Source organism: Diospyros lotus, chromosome 6 (genome assembly GCF_014633365.1).
Source record: "Diospyros lotus cultivar Yz01 chromosome 6, ASM1463336v1, whole genome shotgun sequence".
Lineage (NCBI taxonomy): Eukaryota > Viridiplantae > Streptophyta > Magnoliopsida > Ericales > Ebenaceae > Diospyros > Diospyros lotus.
In genome coordinates this window covers 32589145-32607683 of record NC_068343.1, presented here as the reverse complement: position 1 = coordinate 32607683, position 18539 = coordinate 32589145, and the positions used below count along the sequence as shown (strand labels likewise).

Genomic DNA, 18539 nt, shown 5'->3' with positions numbered 1-18539 from the left:
CTCAAATAGTGAGTTTTCACGATAAAAATCATTGCATCGGTTCCACATTTTAGTGTGAATTGTGTAAGTATAAGATTTATAATATTTTGTTAAATAATTTGAAACATTTATTATTTTGTTAATTTATTTAAAAATTCTAATATTTTTTAAAAGCTATGATGCACAAAAACCTTTTAGGGGTGTCATTCGGTGTTTTCAGAACATTTTTGTTTTCAAAACATCAAAAAATTTTCTAAATTATTTTTACAATGTCAAAAACATTTTTAAATTGTTTCATAATATTAAAAAAGTATTTCTCATTTGAAAACGTGTTTTCTTTTATAAAGAGATGAAATTTTTTATCTTTAACCTAAAATTAAAATTTATTTAAATACATTATAGAATTTAGATTTAAGTGTCTCGTCACCACCGTAGATAATCAGGAATTGGCGCTAATTGGGAAAAGAGAAAAAGAGCGAAAATCGTCCGGAAAAAGAAAAAAGAGGCCAAAATCACATCCTAGGCCCTTTGCAGGATCGTCAGAGGGCGGTGAGAAGAGATGGCACGCAGCGTATCAAGGTCGCCGTCGTACCGGCGGAGATACTCTCCTCCATCTCCGGCGAGGCACAGCCGGGGCAGCAGGCGCAGTCGAAGAGACCGAAGCCGCTCTCCCTATTCCAATTCTCACGCTCAGGCCACCAGGTCTGCCTTCTCAAATGCTTCATCTTCTCTACTCTTACATGTGATCGTTTCATTTAATTTAGAATAGTCACTGCTTTCCAGTTTGAAAAAGAATGCAAAATCACTACTAATCCAATTGGAGTCTGTTACTGATGCAGCATTTGTGTATTTTGCAAATGCGTCAACGTGTATTAAACCCTAGAAAATTCGATTCCATAAACATCTTCCTTTTCTTTTGACGCGTACTGGATATGCTCTCTCTATCCTTCTGTTTTGATTAAAGCAGTTCGTTTGGTTATTGGAAAAAATTTAGGGTCGCAGAGGCGTTGTTCTTCAAATTTTGAGACCATCGAGTGTAATGGGTCTATAACTTACTGGGAGACCATGGTCGGTTAATTGGCGAACAACTTACTGGGATTTCCTTTAGATCGTCTTTCAACTTATTGTGCATGCCCGGTATCTGTTCGTCTTTCAATAGAAATTTTTGGTTCCTCTTTTAAAAATTTAAGTAGAAAGGGAATGCTTTCTGCTTGCTTTCAAGTGTTATTACATTTAAGATTGGATGATATCCTCTATGTTTTTTGCTTGAATTCACAGAAGAAGAAGCCCGTCTAGTACCCCACGCCGCCGTAGAAGCCGTTCACCAGCTTTGAGATCCCGTAAAAGTCGATCACCAACTCCTAGGCGTCATAGAAGGCAAAGAAGTAGGAGTTCTTCGTTGTCTGCTCTACCCAAGTCACGAAGTCCAAGTATTTTGTCAAGTGACCGCAAAAATGTGATTGAAAGGTTAAGGAAAGAAGAAGAAGAAAAGAAAAGGTATGTCAACTTGTTTCTCATGCATGCTGCAATCCATATATCTAAAATGTTGTTAGCATATGCTTAGTTTTATTCATAGTTGTCAAAGGCTCAACACACATCGAGTTGCAAAGTAGTGCTTGGGGCCTAGGCGCAAGGCGCAAGGCACAAGGTGAAGCATGAGCTTCATGCACATGAAGTATACATTTATGCAAAATTCTTATAAAATACTTATACACTAATCTTTTCAATATGTACCTATACGGAGATAGATACAAACTTATAAAATCATAAATGACAAATAATCAACCCTATAATAATTACTAATATTATTGTAGAAAAACAATTAGTTTGTTTTTCAATTAGTTTCTTCTAATTGCAAAAGAGATTAGAGGAAAGAAAAAATTATAGCAGAACACATTACAAAAAACAATTATAGAAAAACAATTAGTTTCTTTTAATTTCTTTTGCAATTAGAAGAAAGAAAAAAATTACAGTAGAGCACCAAGCAAAAACAGTTACAAAAAAAAAAAAAATAGCTTTTTTTAAATTAGAAATTAGAAGAGAGAAAAAATCAGTAGAGCTCACAGTGAAAACATTTGTTTCTTTGCAATTAGGTTCTCCTAAATTGAAAAAGTAATTAGAAGAAAGAAAAAAAATTATAATAGAACATACAATGAAAAACAATTATAGAGAATAATTATTTTCTTCTAAATTGCAAAAGAAATTAGAAGATAGATAGAAAAATGAAGGAAAACGCAGATGTGAGACTAGTGCTCCAATGAGTGAACATCATTGCTAAAGGATCTTGGTGAGTGGGAGATTCAACAAACCTCTAGCTTACACCGCTAGGTTTGCCTCTCAACGATGTAAAAGAATGTGCAATGAAATCAACAAGAAATAACACAAGCTGACAGACGGATAAGAGAAAGAGGGTTTTAATACACTTATATTTGCAAGGCATGCGTCTCATGTGCCTTGCACCTTGCATGAGGTGTGCGCCTCGCTCACCTAGACAACACCTCAAGCATGGAGCTGCACCCTAGTGGTGATGCGGGGAACAAAGCTGCGCCTTGTGCCTAGGTGTGCCTGTTCACAGAGATTTTTGGCCTTGACAATTTTTGAGAGATAAAATGGTTTGTTACATGTGGCTGATATACGTGCTAAGTTTTATTTGCTTGTGATTTGCATGTATGTAGAGATTGCTGACCTGATAAATTTTGTGGAAGAAAATAGCAAGGGTAAATTACCACAAAAAAAAATGATTTTTATCATGTTTTCGAATTTAGAATTACTTTTTACTTTTCCAATAGCCACATCTAACTTTGTAAAGCTCTTTTCAATTTTAAACTAGTGTTATCTTCCATCTATTTCCGTCACTATGTAATGACATAGAGTGCTTATGTGGAAAATAAAAGATAATGTGTCCGCCACATGTATTATACAATTTCAAAAGCCACCAAAAAAGGAGGGAGAGGGAGGGACCCCATGGGTTTTGGCCTCACAACCACCCTCCCCCCCCTCACACACAAACACACAAAACCCATAGGCTTTGGCTCTAACTTAGAGCCACCAACAGAACTTGCCGAATACCTCAAAAGCTCGTGTTTTTTAATCTTTTACAAGAAGATACTACACCATGCTCTGCTTCTTAAGCTTTCCAAGTTGCCTGACAACTCTAGCTCTCTTAATTTTTCCAGAATAGAATCTTGAACTTACCAGAATCATCGAGAGAAGCTCCTTTTTGTGCACGATAAGCTACCTGCCCCAAGAACTGTTGACCAATTTGTTCTCGATGTCAACAGCATCCATGGCTTTGGTTAAAGTCCTTTTCTTTGGAACCCTTTGGATGTCAATCTTGATATCTGTGAGTGAAAGCCTCTTGAAATTCATTTGGGTCTGCTGCCGCACCATATTAGGGGCATCAACAAGGGTCTTGTATCTCCACATGTCTCTCTCTCTCTCTAAGTAGATAACATGATGTGGAAGAGTTGACCAGCCATGTTTTTCATATCTCAAATCCATGTCATCTCGTAGCCGAAAAATATACTGAAAATTGAAGGTGGTATATAATTGCAATGTTTTTGAATAGTTAAATGTGGCTATTGAAACAATTAAAAAGTTGTTTTAAATTTGAAAACACGGTAAATGTTCAGTATTTTTTTGGGGTAATTTACTTAAAGAAAAAAATGTGGTTGATTCCAACCTTTTGGGGAAACTGTATACCAAATAAACTGGCTTCATATAAAATAATAACATGGGTTTCACCAATTTTCCATAAGTTAACTATTCCAATCCTCCTATTCCAATCAAATTATACATGTTATGAAAACCAAATTTGTGGTTTAAGGGACAAGTGTTTGTAGTTGGAAGTTTCATATAGCATGCTTGTTATCCTTTAACCCCTTTATTGCATATTTTTTGGTTGTTAGATTTATTAACCTGGAAGGCTTTGGCCTTGGGGATTATGCATATATTTTCTACATTAGTCACACTATTTTTCTTTTACAACTAGAAAGAAAGACTATAGGAAAATGTAAAGTAGGCTCTTCCTCATCCCTCCTTTCTTGGGGCTTTTGGTCGTGCTTGTCTTTTCTTGGTTGCTATCAACTTGAACATTCAAGCTGCTATGAGATATGTTGATTCACTGCTAGATAGTTTTCTGCATCAGATCCGTACCCACCATCTACACATATATATTTAGTCGAATTGATATTAGAATGAATGCAATGCCAAAAGTGCTGGTTCCACATCCTTCCCCCCCCCCCCCCCCCCCCAAAAAAAAAAAAAAAAAAAAAAAAACTATTCATAAGATATTGAGGCTTTCTTATAATTTGATAACATATTTTTTGAGAAAATAATCTAGATATGCCATGTAAGTTTTAGCATTGGAATAGGTTTACTATTGGAATATCTCAAATTTTTTCTTCAATTTAAGCCTGCTGTGGGTGTCACAACCCTGGGGGGATGGAGGAGTGGGTTGGGTTGTGAACCCATTGACCTGAAGGAAAAAGTACACATTTGCATAGCCAAGATTTTGTTATCTAAAAAAGTGTTTGATATTGAAAAATATGTGAAGGTAGTCCCAACTATTGTTTCCAAACTAAACATTCACACTCTTAAGACTTCCTTAGGACCGTTTAGTTCTTTGGAATGGAAGTAGAGGGAATAGGAATAGCAATGGAATGAAATGATTAGCTCAATTGTCATGTTTTTTATGGTTAGTAATAGAATGAGCATTCTATTCCATTGTTATGTTTGGTATGCTAGAACTTGGATGGAATGGAATGCAAAAATAAATTTATGAAAAAAATATCCTTAGTCTAAAACATAACAGAATATTATTTTTATTTTTTGGGTGTTAATAAGGTGTTATTTTTATTTTTTGGGTGTTAATAAGGTGTTATTTTTATTTTTTGGGTGTAATAAAATATTATTTTTATTTTTGGGGTGTAATAAAATTTGTTTTATTTTTTGTCTAAGGATATTTTTGTTACTTTTGAAAAATATGGAGTGTAAGAAGTAATTCAAACTATTTGGATGGAATGTGATAATAATAGTTGCTTATAAGAGTTGTACATTGTCACATTCCTAGGGTTCCCTAGGGTTGTGATTGGAATTAGGGAGAGAAACTGGATGATAGAATTAAAGGGGGGAGAGAGAAATTAAAAAGAGAGAGAGAGGGAGAGATTAGAGAGGAAACGAGAGGGAGAGAGAATTAAGGAGATAAGAATCCACTTCATTCATCAACATGCCTTTCTCTACATATTAAGGCCTATTTATAAGCTATTTATCAGTAAATGAAATCTGAAAAATAGTACTCATGTGCTCCTAACAACTCACAAAATATCTCCTACTAACTATTACAACCTTATTACAATAATACCCTTCTAACTACCCTTGAGTTGTGACATTCCCCTCCCCTTGAAAGGTTTATTGTCCCCAAGAAACTTATTACAGCCAAACCGTTGTTTCTTCATCCAATGCCTGTCTTCACCCATTGGTGTCTTCTTCGCTTTTTCTTCTTCGTATCTTGTTTTTCCCTTTTCTTTTGCTTTCTCTTTTCTTTCTCCTCAGGAGCAACAACATTATGTCTTGCTGCCACACCAATGGAAACATGAATAAGCAAAACAACAAGGGTCTCGGTCCCTTCAACAAAGAATCCCTTCCTTTTCTTCCTTTCATCTTGTTTCGCTTTATCCTTCTGCATCCATCATTGCTCTAGATCAGAAACATATTGCTGGAAGGTTTTAGTGTAATCAATTTCATGCAAGCATCATTCCTTAACCTCTAACCAATCTTGAACTGCCCTCCGGGTTATCCACTTCGATTAAGGCACAAGTTTCTTCCCAATTGATTGATTTCTCAGTTGGAGTTACCTGATCCATAGTAGGTAATTCAACCACTCATTCCATTCCTATTCTTTCAAGATAAATAAATTTAAGATCTCCACAATCTAAGGCTGTTGTGGTCGTTTCCATTCCAAGATCTTTGGCTCCTGGATTGCTAGCAAACATCTTGGCTTCATCCTCAACAGTTACCTCCTCCAACGGTGTCATATTGAGGGTTTTAGCATCTGGATTCTCAGTACTAGTGGGGGTGCTTGAGATGTTACTAACCGTTGGATTGCCATCCCCCAATGCTTTAATCCCTTCTTCCACTTCCTTTTCTTCCTCATCAGCTTCTTGCATCTCTAGATTAACAACCTTAGAAGCTCCATTGATAGTATAGGTTTTGGTCCTCTCTCCAAATCGGTTACACAAATCAATTACAAACTGCGGCTAGCTCAATTCCACCATTCCCCAGCTCCAATTCTAGAACCAAACGTATGGAATTCCACTCAGATTAGCTGCAACTATTTTTACCTTCTCCCTTTTAGCTACTCGGTATTGGTAGATCACTCGTTGACACTATCTGATCCACCATTTAGGCCTATCTTTTTCAAATACGGGAATGTCCATTCGCAAGCCCGGGAGTGTGGAGTGAGTTTCCTTAACACTTTGTCCCCAGTTTTCCTCCTTTGCATCCTCCATTCCTAATCTCAAGGACACATCAGCCTTAGGAATTCCTCCAATCTGTCGGCTTCTTTTAATATAACCTTTAGGCTGTAGCATATGCTTTTCGTTGCAATTCTCATCTCTAATCTGACTTAGGTAGAATATTCTTTTGAAAAACATTCAACTAGAATACTAACCTGGAATTTGTATGAAAACTGGATCAAAAAATCATCCAGCTGTCTACTAAGGTCCTTGATTCCTTTTCTTGTTGCAGCAATTGTAGCACATAGTCCTTCGGCCATCTCCTTAGTTTAATTCCTTAAAAATTCACCACTACAACAGCCTCTTGATTAGCTTCCAAGGACCACTTCGAAAACTTATTCTGGTACTCAAATTCAGCAACCTTAGATTCACAAAAGGTTAGATCTGAATTTCCGCTTTTGACTGCACCTGCCTTCTTGCATCAACCACATGCAGCAAATTTGCCGAAATCAAAGTGATTTAAGGATCACCCCATTCTCATTCACTCACTGAAGTGGTAGCCATAGCAGCGCACCCAGATTTGAATCTCAACGCCTTTGATCCGAGTCCTCTCCTTGGATCGCCTGAATAGCTTGCCCTTGCTTGCTTCCAAAACTCACCACACTAGCCACCTACCTGCCTCTAATTTCCGATCGAAATGAATTGCTTCGTGATAGACCTAGCCCTCGCCTTCAATTAGGAACCTTGCACAATGGGGACAAGAGAGGTCAGAAGTCACGGAGGTGCTCCGTTGCAGTCCTTTGAGGAATCGACTTGAATAACACCTCTCGAGTTACTTGCTGCAATCGCTTCTTGTACTTGTTATGATTAGGAGCTCTTAGAAACCAATTCAATACTTAAGTTTGCCAATCTCTTTTCACTCCTCACCCGGAAATCAAACTAACAATAGAATATAGATAATAGGAAATGAAAACAGCAAAGAAATGAAAGTAAAAAAAACAATCAAACCAAACAAGAGGCGCAGAATTATCTTGGTTCGGATTGCAAAGAGCAATCCTACATCCAGCCTTCCCTTGAGAGACAAATCCATTAGAAACCGCTTGAAACAAGATACAAGAACCTTCCTTCTCTCTCTCTCACACAAGTTTACTGCTCACACAAGAGAATACAAGGACAAACTTTCCCTCTGAGCCTTTCTCTCTCTCTCGGCAATATCATTCGCATACAGAGAAAATACTAGAATGATTTGTTATGACCGACTGCAAGCTTCTCGCCTCCTATTTATAAACTATAGGGGCGGTAATTACAAGGCTAACTACTTAGCCTATACAAAAGACTAATATATCCCTCATAATAGAATAACTAAGTTAACTAATGTAACTTAGAATAAAACAGTCGAAAAAAACATCTTCACTCTAATAGGTTCTTTTCTTCAATTTCTAGAAATAATCCTCCATGCAAAAAACCCAACAAATCTCCACCATTTTTGCATGATTATCTTCTAGAATCCGACTCCATCAATTTAATCTCTTTTTGGACCTACAAAACAACTAATCATTCACAAATAAAAATGTGTAAGAGCCTCAAACAATGATGTAATTTTGACATTGGAACTGCTTTAGTAAACATGTCTGCAACATTATCTTCCCTGCTACCTTTATCAAATCTATTTCCTTCCTATCAAGGATTTTTCTGATAAAGTGATACCTAATATCAATGTGTTTAATTCTTTCATGATGTGCTTGATTCTTAGCCAAATGAATAGCACTTTGGCTATCACAATTTAAGATTGCCTTAACCTTTCTACCTAGGAGTTCACTTACTAAACCTCTCAACCATAAGCTCTCTTTCATAGCTTCTGTGACCGCTATGTACTCAACCTCAGTGGTTGAGAGAGTTACTATCGATTGCAAATTTGTTTTCCAGCTTATGGTAGCATTCCATAGCTTGAATACATAACCGGTAGATGACCTCCTTCTATCTAGGTCTGCTACATAGTCAGCATCAATGAATCCTAGTATATTAGGCTCATCTTCGACACAAGCTTCACCATAAACTAAAGTCATGTTTATTGATCCTTTGAGGTACCTAAATATCCATTTTACTGCAGCCTAATGATCCTTACTCGGATTAGCCATAAACCTGCTAGCAACACTCATAGCATGGGCTAAGTCCGGGTTGGTACACATCATTCAATGCATGAGACTACCTATAGCACTAGAGTAAGGTATCTTGCTCATTTCTCTTATGCTCTCTTTATCACTAGGTGATTGGTTGTGGGATAGCTTAAAATGTTGTGCAAAAGGAACTTTTACCTCCTTTGCATCATGCATTTGAAATCTCTTAATCAATTTCTCTAGGTATGCTTTTTGAGATAACTTGATTAACCTCTTTTGTCTATTTCTTTCTATTTCAATCCCTAAAATCTTTCTAGCTTCTCCTAACTCCTTCATCTCAAAGGCTAAATTTAATTTCAGCTTTAACATATGAATTTTCACAACTGATTGACTAGCAATCAGCATATCAACCACATATAAAAGGAGGTAGATAGAAATTTTAGATGAAATATGCTTAAGATAGACACAACAATCAAAGGCACTTCTCTTGAAACCTTGGTTGATCATAAATGTATCAAATTTTCGATACCATTGTCTAGGGGATTGCTCAAGTCCATATAAGGACTTCTTTAACAAGCATACTTGCTTTTTCTTACCCCTTACTTCAAATTCCTTGGCTGATCCATTAGGATGTCCTCTTCTAACTCACCATGAAGGAATGCGGTGGTCACATCCATTTGCTCTAGATTTAAGTCCAAATGGGTAGTCATTGCAAGCAAGATTCTAATAGAGATATGTCTCACTACCGGTGAGAAAACCTTATTAAAATCCACCCCAACCACTTGGGTGAATCCTCTTGCTACTAACCTAGCCTTATACCTAGGTTTTTGCTCCTTACCTGCCCACTCTTTAATCTTATAGAGCCACTTACAGCCTACTACCCTTTTACCTAAGGGTCTATAAACCAAAACCAAGTTTTATTCTTATTTAGAGAATCCATTTCCGATCTCATTGCATCCAACCATAACTTGGAATCTTTTGATCTCACAGCCTCTTCATACGAATGGGGTTCATCACCAGCTGTCTCTTCTGCACTTAACAGTGCATATGAGACTAAATCAGAGTAACCATGCCTAATGGGAGGTCTAACCTCCCTCCTTTGCCAATCCCTTGCCACATTGTACCTACCTACACTAGGGGAACTATCTGAACCTGAAGGTCCAGCACTGCCAGAGGGCTGGAACCTCCCAGAACTAGAGGGATCATCACTGCTACTTTGCGGAAAGCTCTCTAAGGTAAGAGAATCAGGATCAACATCATGCTGGTCCATTTGCATAGGATAATCAGCACTGTCAGTGTGCTGATCTGCTGCCAAGTCCATGGGATTTTGCATGGCCGCATCCTGGACTTGCTGTTCCATCTCATCAGCCTTTCCTTTTACTATCCTATCCTTTTGAATACCTACCTCATCATCCTTTAAGAAAGTATCTTCACTGAAAGTTACATCCCTACTAACCAAAGTCCTTGGCAATCCTTCTTCTAGGGCCCATAACTTATATCCCTGTACCCCATTAGGATAACCTATGAACATACACCTCTTGGCTCTAGGCTCCAATTTCCCTTGCTTAACATGTGTATAAGCAATGCAGCCAAATACCCTTAGATGCGCTAAGCTTGGCTTATGACCATGCCACATTTCATAGGGTGTTTTAAACCCTATTGCAGCTAAAGGAGACCTATTTATTACATAAGCAGTTGTTGTAACAGCTTCTCCCCAAAATGATTTGGACAACCTAGCATGGATTAACATGCATCTTACCCTTTCTAAAAGAGTATTCATTCTCTCAGCTAGGCCATTTTGCTTGGGGTTTCCGGGAACTGTTAGATGCCTAAGGATGCCACTTTCTTTACACATTTGGGCAAATTATTTGTTACAATACCCAAGACCATTATTTGTTCTAATAATCTTGATTTTCATACCTTTTTGATTCTCTATTAAGGTTTTCCAGGATTTAAAAGCTTCAAAAGTTCTATCTTTTGATTATATATACCCAAACCATCCTAGAGAAGTCATCTATGATTGACAAAAAATACCTTGCCCCTCCATGAGTTAAAGATTGACTAGGGCCCCACTAATCAAAGTGAATATATTCTAAAGGGGCTTTAGATATATGATTTGCTTTCTTAGGGAATTTTACTTTAGAAGACTTGCCAAAAATACATGTTTCACATTGATCCAAATCTGTTAAATTTTCAGCTCCTAGGATACCTTGTTTGGACAGTTCTCTAAGTCCTTGCTCACTGATGTGAGCCATCCTATAATGCCACAATTTTGTTTGATCATAGGTTTTATTTTCACCTATAGCTGCCTCACCACTTAAAGTGGTTGCTTCCAGCACATATATTCCATTGTGAAGGGCAACTTTCATGCAGATAAGAGATCCCTTTGATACCCTTAAAACTCCACCATGCCCTTTGTAGGAATGACCACTTTTATCCAATTCTCCTAGGGATATTAGGTTCCTTTTTAGATCTGGAACATACCTAGCAGATTTTAACAACTTTACCAATCCATCATGCATTCTTAATTTTATGTCTCCTATCCCTTTTATAATACACTTATGGTTATCCCCTAACATTACCTTTCCGCCACCTATATCTTGATAGTTTAAGAACCAGTCTTTATGGGATGTCATGTGAAAGGAACAACCTGAGTCTAAAACCCACAAATCCTTCTCTTCTAGGTAAGATGCAACCAATGCATCTGCACTATCATAGTCATACTCACATAGGGAGGATGAAATTTCAGAATTTGATTTTTCCTTAAAGTCTTTCTTTCTTTTAGGGGAGAATTTCTTAATATGACCCTCTTTATGACAATGATAACACTTAAACTGTTTCTTGCCATTCTTAGACTTGGATCTTGACTTCCCCGATTTAAACTCTCTCTTTTCAGTCCTACTTCTTGCAGTAAGGACATCTCTAGCAGTTTTTCCTTCTACTTTCTGTTGCAACTCCTTAGAGTTTAATGCTCTGAAAACATCTTCTAGGGATAATTTTTCCCTACCATGTTTTAATATATTAACAAAGGTTTCATATGTTCTTGGCAAAGAATGCAATAATACAAGGGCTTTATCTTCCTCATCATAGTTAATATCTATGTTTTCTAAATCAAGACATAGCTTATTAAACTCATCTATGTGATTATTTAGTTTCTGCCTTTCTTTCATTTTAAATGTGAAAAACTTTGCCTTTAGATATAACCTATTTGACAAGGTTTTTGTCATATAAAGACTCTCTAATTTCCACCATAAAGCCTCAGGCATTTCCATCCTTGAAACTTCCCTAAGTACTTTATCTCCTAAACTTAGAATTAGAGTATTATAGGCTCTCTTGTTGATTTCTTTCCTACGCTCACTGAAATCCTTTTTCTGTTCTTCAGTGACATTCTCGGGCAGTTTCTTTTCTGCCTCTAAGGCTTCGTCTAATCCCAAGTTTCCCAACAGTGCCCTCATCTTAATTTTTCATAGACCGAAATCATTTGAGCCATCAAATTTCTCTATGTCATATCTAGCGGAAGAGGGTGCGAAAGCCATAACAGGAATTAAAACTAAAGATTTCTAGGGTTCTTGGCAATTCTTGAAAGGGTTATTGGCTCTGATACCAACCTGTTATGATTAGGAGCTCTTAGAAACCGATTCAATACTTAAGTTTGCCAATCTCTTTTCACTCCTCACTCGGAAATCAAACTAACAACAGAATATAGATAACAGGAAATGAAAACAGCAAAGAAATGAAAGTAAAAAAGCAATCAAACCAAACAAGTGGCGCAAAATTATCTTGGTTTGGACTGCAAAGAGCAATCCTGCATCCAACCTTCTCTCGAGAGACAAATCCATTAGAAACCGCTTGAAACAAGATACAAGAATCTTCCTTCTCTCTCTCACACAAGTTTACTGCTCACACAAGAGAATACAAGGACAAACTTTCCCTCTAAGCCTCTCTCTCTCTTGGCAATATCACTTGCATACAGAGAAAATACTAGAATGATTTGTTATGACCGACTGCAAGCTTCTCGCCTCCTATTTATAAACTATAGGGGCGGTAATTACAAGGTTAACTACTTAGCCTATGCAAAAGACTAATATATCCCTCACAATAGAATAACTAAGTCAACTAATGTAACTTAGAATAAAATAGTCGGAAAAAACATGTTCTTTTCTTCAACTTCTAGAAATAATCCTCCATGCAAAAAATCCAATAGTATTCTCCATCCAATTTTGAGCCTGAATTATCAGTCGAGAGTTACCCGGACACCGCCTCCAATAATCGCCTAATCTAGCGACTCAGAATGCACCAAGATTTGATTCGTCTTCCTTGAATCTAAATCCCGCAGCCTGAGTTTGCAAAAACCCACTACACATGCAACGATTAAACTTGGAACATACAATTGAAATCACTGGTCTATTTCACCTTCAAAATTGCGACAACCACCTACCGATCGGCTGTACTTCAATTTGCTCCAGGCATGCGTCCCTTCTTACCCAATCACCGACCAAAAGTTCTGTAATCACGATAACTCTTTATCTCTGTTTTTCCTCAAAATTGCGCAACTTTGCTTCAAAGGAACTGATCCGATTTGATATGCAATCCTTGAGTTTATCCCCACTTCCAGATTGCAGTTAGGATCAAGATTAGGTGCATTAGATTCCGCTCCGAGGAATGTCGCCTCCAAAATTCAAGTCGGATCGGATTACAAAATTTGCCCCGCCTACTATTTCCGAACCTGGATCAGCTCCAAATTTGCCTTCGATAATCGCCTATGTCCACAATTAGTTATGATCAAATGCTCAGGGATCTGCTTCCAACACTCGCCTTCCTTCTCGCTATCTACTCACGAACAGAGCCGATAATCACAATGGATAAACACCCTCTGGCCTTGCTTGCGATCACTACAGATTCAACGATTATCCCCAACCGCTTCTCCTTCTCCACAACCATGGTCACCTTCATCACCTAGGCCACATGCATGCCTTCCTTGATCGAACAATACTTCTCGGGTTTCTCAAGCCGAAAGCCAATCCTCCATCGGAATCACTGGACTAAATTCGCCTGAATTCAATTTGCTCTAACTGAACCTTCACCTTCTGTAATTGATCAACTCTAATCACCTCCTGAAGTTGATCGCTCCGCTTCAGTTTGCCCTTCTGATAATCACTGTCGGAATTATGGTCGAGGTTAGCTTGGCTCTGCTTAGTTTTGATTTGCCTTCAAGTCCTTCAAACTCTGATGGAACAAATGCTCGTAATTGCCAAGCACAGCCTAGAATCAACTGGCTCTGTTTCGCTTCTCAATTTCAAACCAAGTTGATACGTATTTACCAAAATCACAATCGAGGAAGGACCAGCTTTGATACCATTTGTCACATTCCTAGGGTTACCTAGGGTTGTGATTGGAATTAGGGAGAGAAACTGGATGATATAATTAAAGGAGAGAGAGAGAGAGAGAGAGAGAGAGAGAATTAGGGAGATAAGAATCCACTTCATTCATCAACATGCCTTCCTCTACATATTAGGGCCTATTTATAGGCTATTCATCAGTAAATGAAATCTGAAAAATAGCACCCATGTGCTCCTAACAACTCACAAAATACCTCCTACTAACTACTACAACCTTATTACAATAATACCCTTCTAACTACCCTTTAGTTGTGACATACATAATTAGTGTAGTGCTGATATATGCTTGTACCTAGTGCTGATAGATACTTGTATTTCGAATTTGAGTCCTTTGGCTATGTCCTCATACAACTAACTCAATAGTTGAACTTTTTTGATTTCCCTCCATCCTTTTCTTTCTCGATTTCTTCATGGTTTGCAATTTGACCTGTTTTGATCAAATCTACAACTTGCGAGCTAAGTTTTTGGTTGGAGACTGCATTTTTAGGGTTTGTGATTGCATTCGCAATTGAATTGAGGCTTGCAATTGGAGGTTGCTGCTGGATTGGAGGCTTGCAATTGGATTGAGGCTTAGAGTGGACTTGATTGCTGTTCGTTTTTTGGGTTTTTAGATTGCATTCGATTGGAGGTTGTTTGCAATTGTGCAGATTTTTGTTTCATGATTTTCTTCATTCTAGAGATGATGTCAAGCTTTGAGACTGCTTGCTCAGTTCTATAGTCACTGTTCCGTCTTTTTCTGGAACACCAGTCCAGTGATTACTACAGAGAAATTAGGAGGTAAAAACTAATTGTCATGGTCTGCATCCGTAAAGATGTGGTTTAGAGGACATGGATTGAGTGATCATCTTACTAAACATCTTTCTAATATAAAGCTGATAGCGTCATATGGGATAGAGTAGATGCACAGCTAGTTACTCTATTATGGCAGCAGTCTATTGATGCAGAATCAGTCCCTCGTTTCCATGTCTATGAGACTATGGCTGATATATGGTCTCATGCTTAGCACTTGTACTATGACATAGTGCGATTATATACTATCATTAGCACCCTTTTTACTATTGGGTGATTTTGGCATGGTAACTATCATGAACCTAGGGTTCATAACAGGGTTGGATTGGCAATTGGAAGGATCCGATTAAGTAGAATTGAGAACAGAATGTTTAGAGGGGAATTTAGACAGAAATGGGTGAAGGTACATATAAAATTGGGGGAGGGATACTGAGAGAAAGGGGGGAGAACAAGAGAGAAATGTGAGGGAGATTGGGAGAGAATTCTAGAGGAATGAGAATATTCATTCAATCAATTCAAGCACAATCCTCTCCTCTTACAATTGGCCTTTTTATAGGCATAGTTAGCTGCCTAACTAATTTCTAACAGCACCTATGTGCTCCTAACAAATTGCCAAATATCCCTAACAAACTGTTAGAAGGTCGGAAATTCTATGCTTTCCTAATATGGAGATTTCCAAATTAATGATTGGTTTCCTAAAAGTGTTTGTATCATATATTCTTTATATTCTAGATTGATTTGATTGTATCAATAGTTGTGTGATTTATTTCCTTTCTGTAGATATTTCCTAAGCTAGATTAGGCAACTATTAATTAAGAATCCTTCCTAATTAGCCTTAGGATCTTGCCTATTCAAGATAGGCGCATGTGTATATATGTCTTGGCATTTCATTGAGATTAATAAAATCTGTTTTTCAGTCTTCTTGACACAAACTATTATACCCTATTACAATAATGCCCCTTTCTTGCTCCTAGGGTCATGACAACATCTATAAGGAAGATCTAGTCTGCTGTTACTGATTTTAACATCATGCTTCCCATCACAGGTGATATTTCTGTGCAGAGCAAATAGAGGGATAGACTCTATATGGTTCTTACCCTAATTGGTCTTGGGTTCGGTATGGAGGTGATTTGGATCCAGATTTTGAGTAGTTCAACTATCCCTGCCATGGATGAAGTGCGTGGACTTTTTCGGGTTTTTCATTTTGAGAGAGGTCTATCCTAGCTTCTTAGACTCATGGTGACGCAGCATGTGTAGAGAAAACACACAAAGAAATCATTGAAACAATAAGTTTCAAGTACCCTTGAGAGAACAAAGTTCAACGACTAAAGATGGACTGTTAACTAAGCACAAGAATTGAAATTGTTTGTTGGAAAAAACTGAACTGGTTTGTTGGAATTTATTGAATAAAAACTGATTACAACCTCTACCTTCTAAGTATATTTATAGAGTTTGGCTATTCCATCTAATAAATAATAACAATATATCTAGCCTTTATCCCACTATGTGGGGTCGGCTACATGAATTCTAAATTTTCATGTATTTCTGTCTTTTGTCATATTTTCATTTAAGTCTATACACTTCATATTAAATTTTAATGTCTCTCCTAAAGTCTTATTGGGTCTGTTTCTATCTCTTTTTTTAACTAATTATTCCATTTCATCAACTCTCCTTACAAGAGCGTCTATTAGTCTCCTTTTCACATGACTAAACCATCTTAGTCTAGTCTTTCTCATCTTCTTCTCGATTGGCACTACTCCTACCTTATTACGAATAACCTCATTTATAATTTTATTTTTTCTTGTATGGCTGCACATCCATCTTAGCATCCTTATCTTCGCTAAGTGTCTTTTGCTCATGCTGGTATTTGACTGCACAATATTCTGAGCCATATAATAAGATTGGTTTTATAGCTGTCCTATAGAATTTTCCTTTTAGTTTTAATGGGATTTTACCATCACATAGCACCCCCGATGTATTTCTCCATTTTAGCCAACCTGCCTTAATTCTATGCGTTACATCCTCGTGAATTTTTCCATCTTTTTGAATCACTGATCCCAAATATTGAAAATGGTCTTTTCTTTGTAAGATTTAGTCTTCCAATTTTATTATAACATCCTCTACTCTTGCATTCTTACTAAATTTATGTTCCATATATTCTGTTTTCTTTCTACTTAATTTAAATTCCTTAGATTCTAAATTGTTTTTCCACAACTCAAGTTTAGTGTTCACTTCCTCTTTTATTTCATCCACCAACACTATGTTATCGACAAATAGCATAAACCATGGCACCTCTTTCTGAATGTGTTTAGTGAGTTCATCCATTACTAAAGCAAATAAGTATGGACTTAGTGCAGAACCTTGGTGCAGTCCTATTGTAATTTTAAATGGTTTAGTATCCCCTCTGTATGTTCTGACCCTTGACTCTGCATCGTGATACATGTTCTTAAGGACTTGTATATAGGCTATTCAGACTCATTTCTTCTCTAAAACCCTCCATAATACTTCTCTAGGGATCCTATCATAGGCCTTTTCTAGATCTATAAACACCGTATGCAGGTTCTTCTGCTGATCCCGATACCTTTTCATTAGGCGCCTTAGTAGGTATATAGTTTCTATTGTTGACCTACCAGGCATGAAACCAAATTGATTTTCCGAGACATCTGTTTCTTTTTTGAGCCTCTGTTCTATTACTCTCTCCCAAAGTTTCATGGTATGACTCATTAACTTAATTCCTCTATAATTTTTATAGTTTTGAACATTTCCTTTGTTCTTGTATATAGGAACCAAAGTACTCTTCTTTCACTCATTTGGCATCTTTTTTGATTTAAGGATCGCGTTAAATAATTTTGTTAGCCAAGAGATGCCCTCTTCTCCCATGCATTCCCATGCTTCTATTGGTATATTATCCGGTCCCACCACCTTATGATTTTTCATCTTTTTTAATGCCTACCTTATTTCATTTGAACTTATGCGTCGATAAAATGTATAGCTCACGTTCCTTTCGGAGTTGCTAAGATGTCCCAACCTAACTCTTGCGTCCTCACCATCATTGAATAATTTTGTGAAATACTCCTTCCATCCCTCCTTAATCGCTCCTTTATTCATTAATACATTTTGGTTTTCATCTTTTATGCATTTCACTTGGTTTAGATCCCTTGTTTTTCTTTCTCTTGCTTTAGCTAATTTATATATATCTATTTCTCCATCTTTTGTATCAAGTCGTTTATATAGATTCTCATATGCTTTTGACCCTGCTTCACTAACAACTCTTTTTGCTGCCTTTTTTGCTTCTTTATAATTTTTTAGGTTTTCTTCATTGTTGCACTGATATACAGCCTCATAGCAAGTTTTCTTATTTCTAATTTTCAATTGTACCTCTTCATTCCACCATCAAGACTCCTTAAGGTTTGGGACTCTACCATTTGTCTCTCCAAGGATTACTTTTGCCGTTCTTTTCAGGGCAGTAGCTATTTCCCTCCACATTTGGTTTGCTTGTCTTTCTCCATTCCATTCCCTTCTACCCTTTAATTTTTCTTTGAAGATTAGTTGTTTCTCCCCTTTTAAATCCCACCACCTAATTCTTTGATTTTGTTTTATGTGATTTTTTTTCTTTCAATTTCTTACTTAGACGTCAAGTACCAAAAATCTATGTTGAGTAGTTAAACACTCCCTAGGTATCATCTTACAATCTCTACAACATAACCGATCCTCTTGTTCATAGTTGTTAAAAGGCGCGCCTAAGCGTAAGACGCCAGTTTGGTGCCTCGCTTGGGTAGAAGTGAGGCGATTTCAGCAAG

The 18539-nt window shown here is 37.2% G+C and overlaps 1 protein-coding gene across 1 annotated transcript in view; it reads left to right on the top strand.

Annotated features, from left to right (window-relative positions):
• The first annotated feature begins 442 nt into the window (after window positions 1–442).
• Window positions 443–18539, top strand: part of LOC127803803 (uncharacterized protein At1g10890-like) — a 39552-nt gene continuing 21455 nt past the window's right edge. Inside the window, exons 1-2 of the mRNA XM_052340325.1 lie at window positions 443–681; window positions 1258–1476. Coding sequence (XP_052196285.1) covers window positions 539–681; window positions 1258–1476 — 362 coding nt within the window. The 5' untranslated portion in view covers window positions 443–538. The remainder of the gene's footprint in view (window positions 682–1257; window positions 1477–18539) is intronic.